Genomic DNA, 13,965 nt, shown 5'->3' on the forward strand with positions numbered 1-13,965 from the left:
CATGTTTTCAGAAAATCTACATTTTTAACGAAAAATAATTTGACAAAACGCTACGAACATGATGTGTTTGCTCTTTTTTTTTTTCACTTTCAAAATTCATCAAGCGGGCCAGATTGAACCCCCCAGCGGGCCGGTTTTGGCCCATGAGCCGTATGTTTAACACCCCTGAGCTACAGGCTGAAGGGTCTCTGCTGTACATTCCACTGTAGTTTCACCCATGGTTTTTACACACTTGTCCTGACTCAGTTTTTTAACCATAAAATGGATAACAATTAAGACTGATTAATCATGATTATTTGATATTAATTAACATTTCTAAATAAGCAAAAAAAAAATGCAATAAAGTTCAAATCATGTTTATCTATTTTTTTTTATGGACAGTAACAGTAGCAGGAGGTAGATGTTTGCGATTCACACCCGCATTTATTTGGGATTAAACCCAATGACGGATTTATTGATATGTAGGTGTGTTGATCACAGAGTGGGAGGATTGTAGTCGTTATTCTTGACCTCCACAGCAGCTTGTAGAACGGCTAGAAAGTTCAGTTGTCTTCAACAGTATCTATCAGTCTACTGTCCCAGTCTGCTGTCAATAACTTCATAACTACTTGGTGAACGCTTGGGGTAAAACATATAGACAACAAACAAATACAAAGCACAGGAAAATGACAAATCCAAAAGCACAGGAAAAGAAGAAAAATGTTGTAGTGTAGGAATAGCTTTAGTGGCAGCAGCTCCACTGCATATCTGACATTTTGTGATAGAGAAAGACAAAAAACATGACGTCTACCCACGAGTGAAGTTACACAGGAACCATTGTGTCTCACCAGAGTGGCTCCCCCAGAGTCCTGCTGGTTGGCCTCCTCTCCTTGTTTCAGTAGTCCCTGGATATCTCCCAGCATCCTCCTCTCTGTTGACGCCCGAGTCTCATTGATCATCTCCTGGGTGATGCCTGTCAATCAGACATTAAGTGTCAATCCCAGAGTTCACTTTAGGCAGTGCTGACTGTGTCACAGTGAAGTAAAGGATGGAGAATAAAAGCACTGTTTTAATATTTTTACTAAGAAAAGGTTTAAATTATATGTAATTATTTTATAATTCAAAAAACATATAAAGCCAACATCCATATACAGTGGGTCCTCGGTTTGCAACATCATCAAACTATGGCATTTAAACTCGCCAACTACCATAATATCCGGACTATAAGCCGCCACTTTTTTCACACACTTTGAATGGATTGCATTGCATTGTGCTACGTTCACTTTCTTTTGTTTGTTTTGTTTGTTTTTTTTTGGCATTCATTTGGCTGCTAAGCGTTAGTCAGACTCTTCTGATGTGTTTGTGTTTTTAATTATTATGTTACTACTGTGTTAGCGTAGGTGAGTGACATACTGTATGTTCTTATTGTTACGACTTGTGTCTGTCTTGTTTCTCCTCTCATCACACAGCAGCCCACTGTGATTGACACATTTCATTGACAACTTCGACTCAACAATAATGTACTGTACTGTACTGTTAGACAGGCTTTAAGAAATGTCTCTGTTTCCCCAGTGGAGTCCTCTGCTCAATATCAAACACAGACTGTGACTGTCAGACAAAGGTGAAAGTCAAACGGTAGAAAACACCTGCCATCACTTCCAAAGCTTGAATACATGACATGCATCTGTGAAAACATGATTTGATTTTTACCGCAGCTCTCAGTTATATATATGAACGTATGAATGTTAATGTACACTCAGACGCAAGGTCGTCAACTTGTGATATTAAATATCCATGAACATCTCGATGATTATTAATCTGATTTTAGCTCTTCACTTTAGGGCTCAGCTCATCCAACTATTTTACATCATCCATTCTCTTTTCCACTGGCTCAGTTCTTGGCTCAGTTCTCCTTTATCCCTGCAGAAAATCAGGGATAAGCTGTGTTCTACAGGGGAGGATGAACAGAGACGGAGGAGTCAATGCTGCTCAGTGAGTGAGAGAGAGAAAGAGAGAGAAGGGGTGACACAGAGTGTTTTAGAGACACCCAGAGACAAATTCTGACCCAGCAGTGCAGAGCTGAAACCATTACAGGAACAATTAGCAGCTCCTCTCTGCCTTTGATCGGCTCAATAATCATTCTTCTCACCTCCTTTACCTCCATCTGTATTCTGATCCGTACTGTGAACTGAGAACCTCATTTGGTTTTGTCGTGTACGTGAGTGTGTGCATTTGTGTGTGTGTGTGTGATAGATGCCAGCATTATCCTGTTTATGGAGTAACTATGCACATCATTTATTTTTCTGTCAACATTTCACATTAATGTCTTTAATGGCACCATTATTCATTGTTTTATTCTTTATCAAAATATTATATGTATTAATAGCAGCAGTATTTTTTAAAAGTATGATGTCAGAGTATAACGTTAATCTAATCTCCTCAGACTTTGCTGAGGTCAAGTCATCCATTCGGACGAGGTCATCGTGGATGAAATGAACAAATGTAACTTGAAATTGAATCTGCCTTATAATTTAGATATTAATCTGATTAATCAGAAGGTAGCTGTGGATTTTCATGATTAATCAAAGTTAGTTGAGATGAATTAAGATGATGATTTTTTTAAAGTAATTAATGCTCTACTAGTGACATTACTCAAAAAGTTTTCACAATTTCTCACATTAATTTCATAGTAAAATCGTTCCATTAGTGTCAACATTTCAACCTTTTTCTCTCGGGCTCTGCTAAACCCGTCATCGAAGTCATATGTTACCTTCGACATACTGTACATTTACACACACTGATGGTGACAGTTGACTTGGAATGGAGACCAAACATGAACATCTGAATGTAAACACTGCAGTGTGATTCCGTGTTTCTCACCACCCTTCTGTTTATCCCAACACTCCAACTGTAAAGCAAATAACTCGACCGGCGCGAAATTCCTCCGCATCACTGAAGTGCATTTAGGGACATGTTAGAGCCGATGCTGCTTGAACACTTTCTCAGACGCGTCCCCTGACAGATGCTGCCAACTGGGGCTGTTTACAGTGAGACAGCGGGAATAAACACTGCTGCAATCTGCATCCCACTCAGAGCCGGAGAGAGTTCGGGTGCAGCAAATCTCTCCGGGTTCCCTGGTGTGTCAACTGCGTAGCACACTAAGTGCATTGGGTTTACAAAACTCTACACTGTCTTCCTCAGCAATAATCATAGATTTTAACATAGTATAATTTACACAGTGAAGAATTTACTTCAGAGGTCAAAAGCCTCCTCAGCAATAATCATAGATTTTAACAGGTCAAAGGCCAGGACTGTTGCCATTAATTCTCAACTCAGTCACAGCATCTTCAGCTGTTGTTGTCGTCGTCGTCGACCTTGAAAATGTACTGGCCCACCCCAAAAACTCTTCCACCATGTTCACCCTACCTCTGTTGGCCATCGCCGTCTCAATGATGTCCAGTGTTGGGTCGTCGTCACACAGATCGTACGGCATGTTTCCGTCAGAGTTGACCGCCAGCAGATCTGCACCGCTGTGGGGGAAGTGAGCAGATGAACAAAGTCAAACTAATTGGAAATATTTAAAAAAATATATTTTTTAATATTGACTCAAAGTCATATCTCAATATATTTTAGCTGAATGGCGATCCTCGATATAATATTTTTTCTGTGATGTAATTGCTCTGTGTTCACAATATCAAAATATATGAAAAAAATAATACATATTTATATATATATATCATTTTTAATATATATTTTTATCATACTGTATATGATGTTTTATAGATAAAATTAAAATGCTCCTTGAAAAAAATGAAACAAATCTGTTTCATCAGTGCACTGAATGTCATACAGTATTTAAAAAAAAAAATCAAGATGGCCCTTTCTCGGAGGATGAGCGTATGTCAACAGCAAGTGTGTTAACAGCAGCCACTGCTGGAATACACAGGAACTACTTCAGTCATTCAAAAGGAAGTTGAGCGTTCTCCCACCAGTTAAAATGCACGAGTGTCAAACGCCTGGAGTGATATTTATCTTTATGACTTACTTTGCGATTAGAATCTTCACTAGCCCTGTGTGACCACAGGTGGCAGCAGCGTGCAGCGGCGTCCACAGTTCGTTGTCTTGAGCATTAACGTTGGCTCCTCGATCGAGCAGGATCTTCACCATCTCGTCGTAGTTATCAATGCAGCACTATAACGATAGCCCAAAAAAAGTAAGATTAAGATTTGTAAGAAGTTTTCTATAAATCGTGTGGTAAACAACAGGACTTAAGTAGAATAATGAGTTATTTATGGGGATCAAACATTTTTATTGTAAACAATTTAAGTATTTTTTAAAAAAACAAAACAACTAAACAACTTTTTTTGTTTTTCTGTGGCAGTAAACACAGTTTAATTATTTTCAAACATTATTCAATTCATGTTTTGATCTTTGGGTCAATACACCTAAACCTTTCTCCTTTGTAATTAAAAAATGCTGTGATATAACCTGGAACCTTTAGTTCAAGGTATTTAATAGTATTTCAATACAGTATTTCCACAAAAATGCCCAGGCAGAGTACTTCAGACTGAGCGGCTGAGAAATCACACAGGGTGGACGTAGACACAGTGAGCCTGACATCTCTGCTATTGTGTGGGTTTGTTTCCTGGATCTGAGACAAAACTCACACCCATGAACCGCAGAGACAGACAGAGACAGACAGAGACACAGACACCGGGGGACTCCAAAGTATTTTCATCGTTAAACTGGGTGTGATTGTAGGGCGGAGGGCAAAAGGAAGGAAAGAAGAATTTTCCATGTCAAACATCCACTGGTCAAACTGCTGTCAGCCACAGCAACAGATGTTTTCTCACAACAGAGACAGATCGGTGCGAGCCCGGTAGCACTGAGTTGCTAAATAAGACGAACGACCAGGAAACACGAGGAAGAAAAGTGTGAAATTAAGTTCATGTAATGTGAGCTGGAACCAAATATAATATTGTTGTGAATTAGAACCGTTGTCCTAAAACTACTATCTGTCAAAATCAGAATACATAACTGGTCTGTACTCTCTGTGTATGACACTTTTGTCATTTTAATGACCGTAAGTGTTGCTTAATATTTACAGTTCCTTGTCATTTTAATGACCGTAAGTGTTGCGCAATATTTAAATTTAAATTGATAGTCGTTGACTAAAACTACACCTTTACAGCCAGCAGACAGAGCTGGTGACTTGTTCTGGACCTGTGACACTGTTAGACCTAGTGATCCACAGCATCTCAATGCAATTATCACATTAAAGCAGGCATGGGCAAACTAAGGCTCGGGGGCCAGATGTGGCCCGTTGAGCTTTTTAATCCGGCCCACCAAACTTTTCTAAATTATATTATTTATTTATATTTTCACTAAACTTCTGCCTTTTCTCTGCAATACCCATATTTGCACAATAGATGGCATAGAAAATTATAAAAGCATTTTAGCCTTTTCCATGAATTTTACATGTCATTTATCTTAGGCTGGGGTCACATTGTGTGCAGTGGTGCGCTGTGTCACGATGACAAGTAGTTCACTTTCACTTCAGCTTTAAACTCTGCCCGACTTGAAAGCATTGACTTATTTTGAGGAATTTAGCAGAAGTCTTCAGTGAATCAAACGCCAGTCGATATCGCTCCACTTTGGACTTCACTCACTTAAAAAACCCAAGTGAGACAAACACAATTAATCCAGATGTTGATGTTAAAATCATTACCGTTAGCACCACATTTAGCAAGCCCCCCTCTCAGCCCTTCTACCAAACACTAATCTGATCTCAGCAATCGAAAGATCACATAATTAGGCTTTACGGACATAAGAATATGTTTCAAAGCTTTGTCTCACAAGGCTACTCAGATAATTTGATGACAGCGTGTGTATTAATACACAACAAAGGAGAGGAAATGAAATTACTGTGGGAATATTAAGGACATGTATTAAAAAGACGGATATGAAGTGAAGCAGAAAACAGAATCTGAGTGATTAAAATAAATGACTATTACACAGACATCCTGTGAATAAACGTGAAAAGGAAATGGTTTTTCTTTTGGCTGTTGAGACTGAGACTGAAAACACAATGGGCCACACTCCAAAATGTGGACCGTACCATTTTAACCCAACAGGCTCAATAACAAGCAGCTGAGTTGACCTGTTCATTCCTGTCAGGTTTCATGTTCAGTCATCTATAGTGGTGAACTTCCTTGGTAAAAAAAAAAAAAAAGACTTTGTTAAAAATGTCTGATTTTACATACAACTGATATTTATTCATTTTGGGTCTTTCATTTATTGATGCAAGTTCAATGGTTTTTTTAATTGGTTCAAATACTAACATTTGAGTTTTTAACTCCAGACGTCTAACTTTGCATGACAGGATAAGATTTTTCCACTGTGTTATAAAATGATGAAGTAAAATAGACCTGGGAATTAACTTCCTGTTTTATCTTGAGTCATTCTTCTTCATTGCACCTGTGCTGTTGGTTATTATTCTAGAGTCAATGCACAGAAGGTTCAAAAGAACCAAGTTAACAGAGTATGGGAAAAAAAGGGCACAACAACTCCACGTCTGTTTGGTGTTAGGAGAAGGAGTAGGAAATATTAGCATAAAAAAAAATATAAATGATAGAATATATATAAAAATAACAGAATGTATATGGAAAATATAGAAACATCTTAATAAATATAAAAAATAACAACAACGTATGCTATAAAAAGAAGACAGGAAAAAGACGTTTATTTATATTTTATTTCTACAAATATATGCGTAAGGGAGTTGCTTCTGGTAATCCACCTACGTCCCGACCAGTGACCCTTCAAATTGGGGATTCAGCCCTAATATCCTTCTCTCTGTTGAGGATTCTCTCTGCGTGGGCTCTCCTGATGAAAAGAGTTACCTGCTTGACCCGCACCCAAGGTGCTTTTGTATCCACCGCTGCCCACGGCCATAAGTGCAATAGAAGGTTAATCGCGTTAGATAAGTAATGTTACAACTGCAGTCTAAGCTGTTAATTAAAAGAGAAGAGACAGAATTCTAACATCATCAGTTGTTGCATGCTCTAACCCTTGTTGCAGATACTGATACACAAGCCTAGAGTGCCCTCTAGTGGCTGTCAGTGTGAAAATAAAAAACATGAATTTATTTATTTTAATATATAAGTCGCACCTGAGTATGCCAAAGGATGAAAATTGATTATATGAGACTGACCAATAAAATGAATTGCCATTGATGTTAAAAGTCCCAGCTAAAGATAATTTAGTCTCTATGTCTTTTAAGACATAGAGCCTTGTTAAAGACGTACAATAATTTGTGAGATTTTTACCGGCTAAAACAGCAGCTTGCAGGAGTTTTGTCTTGATTTGAAAAATAAATAAATAAATAAAAAAAGGAAACTGAGCGTTTGCCAACATCTGGGAGGATTTACTGACCTCCTGAATAAACCTGACAATATCAGAGTGTGTGAGATTTACACAGAGCAATTCCCATCAGTCTTCGGCAGCAGCTCAATGACGGCCACATTCCCCTTTCAAACGTCCTATCAAAATACTTCCTCTCACTGTCTCACACTGTCATTGTCAACAACTCTAAACTCTCAGCTGCCTCCTGAACATTTGCTGTGGACAAACTTCGTCTCTCTCTCTCGTACTGACAACTAGAAACTGAAACAAGCAGAGAAATAATGTGTCTTTTTGTGACAGCACTTCGCGGCGCTGGACAACGGCCCAGATTATGTCAGTGTGGTTGGAAAACAACAGCAACAGTCTTGCTGGATCCATTAGTGGGCTGAGAGAGGGCAGTGGCTCAGGTTGAGAGTGAGAAACGACAGGAGGAAAAATGAGACTGAGTTTTTTTTTGGTTTTTTTTTTCTCTCCATCTCATTTGATTTCGACAAGTAGAAAAACAACAGCCGTATGAAGACAAACTACTGGTGTCACCTTAACTAAATTATTTTCCATTTTACTTTTAGGAGAAATCCTGTCAATGTAATGCAGCGCTATCATTATATAGTCATTTAGATTAAGGAAGAAGACAGATGATTTCAGGGTTTTCAATCCCTTTTGCAAATGCAGCTGGAAATAAATCCTCAAGCAGCGAGTGGTTAGACCCTGGTTTACATCTTCACACATGCTCAAAATATAATTACAAGAGCAATGCATCAAGAAACACTTTCTCTTCCAGTAGAGACCTGGCCAATTCATGAGTAAATGCATATTTGTTTTACCTTAAGCATATCAAATTATAGAAATTCATAACTACACACTACAGCCATAAACCAGGAGTATAATTTATGGTAAAGAAAACCTCAGCTTCATATGATGAATGAGCCGAAAACATATAAACACGTCACTTACCATAAGCTATGTTTAGTCTGCCATTGGCTAAAATGGACTTTTCAGCACAGTTGAGTAACGATGACAGATACTGGCTCAGACATGTTGCGTTGTATTAGTTCCAACAATCTGTTTCATTAGATAGAACTGAGCTGCGTTCACATAGAGCAGGACAATTCTGGCCATGGTGGACTTCAGGTTTTCGTGCCATTTCGTTAAAATGGTGATTGCAACTACATATTTATTTGGACAAAGGTAGGTAGATAGGTAGATAGGTAGGTAGGTAGGTTGGTTGGTAGGTTGATAGGTAGGTTTCGTGCCATTTCGTTAAAATGGTGATTGCAACTACATATTTTTTTGGACCAAGGTAGGTAGGTAGGTAGGTAGATAGATAGATAGATGGATAGATAGATAGATAGATGGATAGATGGATGGATGGATGGATAGATAAAACTTTTTTTAACCCCTAGGGGAAAATAGATGCAGTACAATAGAAATAAGTATAGCAGCACACCTTGAAAGAATAAGGAAAACCTGAACAGTGGATATTAGTAAATTAAAAGATTAATAGGATAGTAATAATAGATTAGTAGTAGTAGTTTAGTAGATACATTTTGCTGTTGTGCTGTTATTGCAATCTCTTTTATTAAATTAAATTAGAATTATGTATACTGAAGTATAGCACATCATATGTATAAGCAAAACAAGTAGAATTATAAGAACAGTTAGATGACCAGAGGTATAAAACAGAGGGTAAAACAGTTCCTACTCCTTCAATAGCTCCAAAGTAAGATCCAGCCTTTCGTTTTAGAATGTCACATTTTTATAAATATTGAGGAAAAAAGAATGACTGTCCAGAAGTTAACCAAGGATGAACAGCCCCAGAGCAGCCAGATGACAGCTGTCACAGAGAGAGGAGAATGTCCTCATACACCCCGGAGAGTGTCTTGGTAAAAACAAGTGCTGTCGAGCATTTTACATCGAATTAAACCAATTCTTCACATGGATGACCTCTCTTGGCACTCCTGTTAGAGCAACATCGGAGGCCGCACGCCACCGCCACCAAATCAAGTCTCCCATAGCAACGTCATTTAATGAAGTGGGCAGAGACTCAGGTTGTGAATTTGAGCGCGGATTCAGCTGGGATTTAGATTGAGTGGCCGAAATACGACCAGGGCAGAAGGTCTGTCGCAAACAGCACGAACATCGACCTTAAGCATTGAGCGTAAATCTGACAGGAAGATAGCCGGGTGACCGGGAGGACAGCTGAGATTGTGGAAGGTTGAAGGTTAAAGGACAGTTTAAATTTTGCCAATATCGCAAAGATGATCTGACATCAGCACAGGTACCACCTAAATATGTCGAGGATTTCTGAACTTCAAAATAAATGTAAATTTCAAATGCCTCTCTTATACAGAACATTTGGAATGGAAATAATCTATTGAGCATTCATCACAAAGTGGCACAAAATATAAGCCAGAAAATATATATGTTTTATATAATTAAAAAACAAATGGTGAAGGGAAATATAATATACAATAATACATGACTTGACTTTTTACTTTTTTTACTCACTGTATTTAACCATAATTTATTAAGACTCAATAAAGGAACATATATTTTTTTTTTTATCTTCATCAGGTCACTAACTTTAATTTATAATCTCAAGGATCGTTAATAAATACAGCAGCTCTGCCTTTATTACTGTTTGCTTCTCTAGCTTTTAAGGAATTGACGATGTGGGTGTGGAAGTGTACTGCAGTGCTCAGAGCTGACCCATAAAGTTAACAGCTTTATGATTGAGTGAAGGTTCGGGCCTACACTCACATCCAGACATCGCACCTCCTGCAGATTATCATTAAGGAACAGAAAAAAAAAACCTGCATTAGAAGCCGTCGCATTGCAGATTATCATTAAGGAACAGAAAAACAAAACCTGCATTAGAAGCTGTCGCATAAAAGTTTAAGATCTTGAGAACTAATAGGGAAACTAACTAGCTGACTAAGTACTAGTTAGTTAGTGCTTCAACAGTACAAAATAAAACTTCCAAGGAAATGCCGGGTACAAGCAACGTCTAACACGAACCTAATTCACATGAACGTGGAAAACAACTCAAAGGGTCATAGGTCGTGACTCCTCGGGGTCACAACCTCCAAACAGCCACACCGAAGATGTGAAGCAACACATCAGAGCACAGATTCACGAAACAGCTGCAGTTGTTTACCAAAGGCTGTGTATTGGAAAAATAAACGTCTCCTCCAAGTCCAGACGTGTGAGCTTTAGATTAAACGTGTCGAGAGAAGAACGAGAGATTGAGCTGGAACAGTAAAAATAAAGATGGATGTGGCATTTTGTCCCCTTTCTTGAGTGATGGATGTTTTCTATTAAATGCAGTTTTTGGCTGAGCAGCATTCACTCAGGTAGAGGGAGAGAATATACAAGTGTGATAAAACAAGGAAAAACACAGCGACAATTCAACGTGTTATCTGTTTCCTGTCTAGACCTAAGACATTACCTGCTGCCTGCAGCATCACTTCTGCACACTTTAGACACTGACAAAGAACTTTTTTCAACCATTAAAAAAATATATAAAAAAAAAACACTTTTCAGCTGTGCCCATCATCTTTGCTAACTGTTGGTTACAACAGCTGCATTTCCCCATCTACATTTGAGCTATTTCTAAAATGTAAATACGTATCAACTGTGTTATCTTCTAGCTATTATTTTATGTGTCTTTAGGAATGTTTGGTAAATTAGATTTTTGAAGTGTGTAGATACAAGGTTTCATATAAAAACAATTTAATATATTTTAATTGTATTTCTAAAATTTAAAAATAAAAAATTAAACATTATTACGAACATTAAACATTAAACGATATTGACACAAACTCATAATGTAGCATTGAACACAACTTTTTTTGAAGAAAAAAAAAGGCTGTGGTTCACTGAGTTGATCGTGTTGTTACGATCGATCAATCTTTGAATAAGAATGTGTGTGTGCCCAACATGTCTCACTCCAGTCAGGTCAATCCGTCCTCAGATAGATATGACATGTAATTCAGAGAAACAGCCACATTCCTTCACCCCATCTATTTGCCACTCAGCCTCTTGGTTTGTGCGTGTGCGTGCATGTGTGTAATCAGTTGTTTGGATGGATCAGTTGGCCCAGTCTTCTAGACAGGACCTTTTCACTTTTACTGCAGTCTGACAAATACCAAACCCACCTAACCCTGACCCACACGAGCACACACACAGCAGCTCAAATGACTGCCTGATAGATACTCAGACCCTCACTCACACACACTCACACACAAAAATCAACACTAAAAGGTCAATCTGAACCCCGTGCAGCCAGCAGCCCGCTGCTTTAAAAAACCTCAGCCACACTAGCGCTGACTGATGAGCAATTTTTCATCCTTCCACGCTCATTTCTCTGCCTCTCAGCATGAGCCTGAATATTAGGCTGAAAGCAGCCAAGAGTGAAAGAGAGAGAGACGGCTGCGGCAGAGCCAGGAGAGAGAGAGAGAGAGAATATAAACTGTCAGAGGCACGGAACGAGAGACGTCAAAGAGAGGAGAAAAGACAGGACGGATGAAGACTTATTGAAGAGACAAATGGCGTCTGACAGACAGAAGTTTCCTTAAATTTGACATCACGCTGCGACTCCGTGTTGGGTAACTCACCTTTTTTTTTTTTTTTTTACGGGGACACTGCCCACTACGTTGTGTGACAGAACAAAACAGACAGAAATCAAGTTATGGCCTTAGTCCACTATCTCTGCTCCTGTCTGTACTAAATAGATATGTGCCCATAAGGTCAGTAAATGCATCATCTTCATACACTTTCTGCTGCTCTTTTAATAAAATTAGTGAAATATTTTCCTCTTGAATTTTCTTAACTTCAACTGCTCTAAAAAAGCAATTCCTTCAATGTATTGCTGGGTTATTAGTAATCAAATAGTACAAACACTGACAAATGTGCTTTGAAACGCAATAGTTTGTAAGAGCTATGTGATGATCAGGGGTCAAACACAGATAAGATACAAAACAGAGGCACAAAGAAACGCCATGCTGTGCAACTGGGGCCGATAATACAGCAAATGTGTAAAAAATAAATAAGTAAACAGATAAGAAAATGTAAAATAATAATAATAATATTAGTAGTAGTGTTTTGAACAGTAATTATTTTCTTCTAGATACAAATACTTTTTTTTTGAAAAAGTTTATCTTAGATCATTCTATATCTTTGGAGCAGATTATTGTCTGAAACCTTTCTTCGTACTCTTGCCTGAGACTTCAGAGAATCTCGGTTCCTTGCCAGAGTGTCGGTCTCACCTGATGTAAGGCGGTGAGGCCGTCTTCATTGCACAGGTCTGGACTCACATTGTTCCTCAGCAGGTAACGAACTGGTGGAAAGAAAGAAAGACAGAAAGAAAAAACATGAGGAATGAAGACTCAAAGCTCACATAACTCTGTAGAATATTTCTCTGTTAGTACAGTAAGCTCGAGTTGCCCTGGGAAATGTTTCTGAAAAAAAAAGTGACACAGTGATTAAAGGTCTGCACACCCCACCTCTGAGCTGTTTTATTCAGCCGTCCCCTCGGTGCAACAACAGTTCAGGATATACCCACAATTCAAAGAAATGAACAAATAATGCAGAGGAAAGGAACATGATGGGATTTTACACAGCCTTGCTCATCCTCACTGCTCCGGTGAAGACATCAAATGAACATTTAGTAACCCAGTGACATCACCAAACAATCCGTAATACATACATCACAGCATCACCGTGATCCGTGTTTCACAACTGACCTTGAAGTATGAATGGTGAGGAGAGAAGAGTTTTGAAAAAATAAGGAAGGTTTTAATGATGGAACAGAAGATATAAAATGAATACTGGTACATTTGTGATATATCCTGACCAAAACATATATAAATATAAATATAAATATAAATATATACACATAAATATATATATATATTTATGTGTATATATTTGAGTACATACCGTATACTGTATATGCATACACTATACACAAACGCATACATATACAGGATAAACACAGGACTAATACCATGTACCCCAGTTTTTTTAGAGACTAATTATTTCTGCTGTGGTATTTATAGTTTGAATGCTTTAAATAGTTCAAACTATTTAGTTTGTATTTTCAGAATTGCTTTTTAAAAAGGACCTGTTTCCATTTGGGAAGTTAAAAAAAAAAAAAAATCATCTGTTCCAGGGCGTTGGGGTAATTATTTCACACTACATTAAAAACTGTAATAACGCAATGCAAGGTCAGGGGACAAAACAAAGACACACACCGGTCTGGTAAAGCACAGATAAAATGCACTGCACAAATCCAGCAGTTTAACAACCGACTACTTTGGCCCAGACAACTACTGTACATGAAACAGAGAAGTAATTGTTGGCGGAGCCCTTGATAAAACCAAAGTAATGAAAACATGTATTATTCAGAATCCGATCTTCACTGCAACAGTCAACAACAGCCAATGTTTTTTTTTTTTTAATTTGAGTGGTATTAGTAGAGAAAAACAATGATTTTTATGAGGACATTTGTCTAATTACTTCAGGATTTGTGGTAATCCCTCAGAAACACCTGTGAGCATTCTGTCAATGTAGCCAAAAACC

At 38.1% G+C, this 13,965-nt stretch overlaps 1 protein-coding gene across 2 annotated transcripts in view; it reads right to left on the reverse strand.

Annotated features, from left to right (window-relative positions):
- The window catches only part of ppp1r16b (protein phosphatase 1, regulatory subunit 16B), a 57,956-nt gene that overhangs the window by 10,088 nt on the left and 33,903 nt on the right, over positions 1 to 13,965 (reverse strand). For both annotated transcript variants that reach the window (XR_003051039.1, XM_008321079.3), the window contains exons 3-6: positions 12,651 to 12,721; positions 4,025 to 4,170; positions 3,406 to 3,509; positions 828 to 952 (exon numbers count right to left, since the gene is read on the reverse strand). Coding sequence is in view for 1 of the 2 variants with exons in the window: in XM_008321079.3 (XP_008319301.2) it covers positions 828 to 952; positions 3,406 to 3,509; positions 4,025 to 4,170; positions 12,651 to 12,721 (446 nt within the window). In the remaining variant the exon portion in view is untranslated. The remainder of the gene's footprint in view (positions 1 to 827; positions 953 to 3,405; positions 3,510 to 4,024; positions 4,171 to 12,650; positions 12,722 to 13,965) is intronic.

Source organism: Cynoglossus semilaevis, chromosome 11 (assembly GCF_000523025.1).
Source record: "Cynoglossus semilaevis isolate Cse_v1.0 chromosome 11, Cse_v1.0, whole genome shotgun sequence".
NCBI classification, from domain to species: Eukaryota; Metazoa; Chordata; class Actinopteri; order Pleuronectiformes; family Cynoglossidae; genus Cynoglossus; species Cynoglossus semilaevis.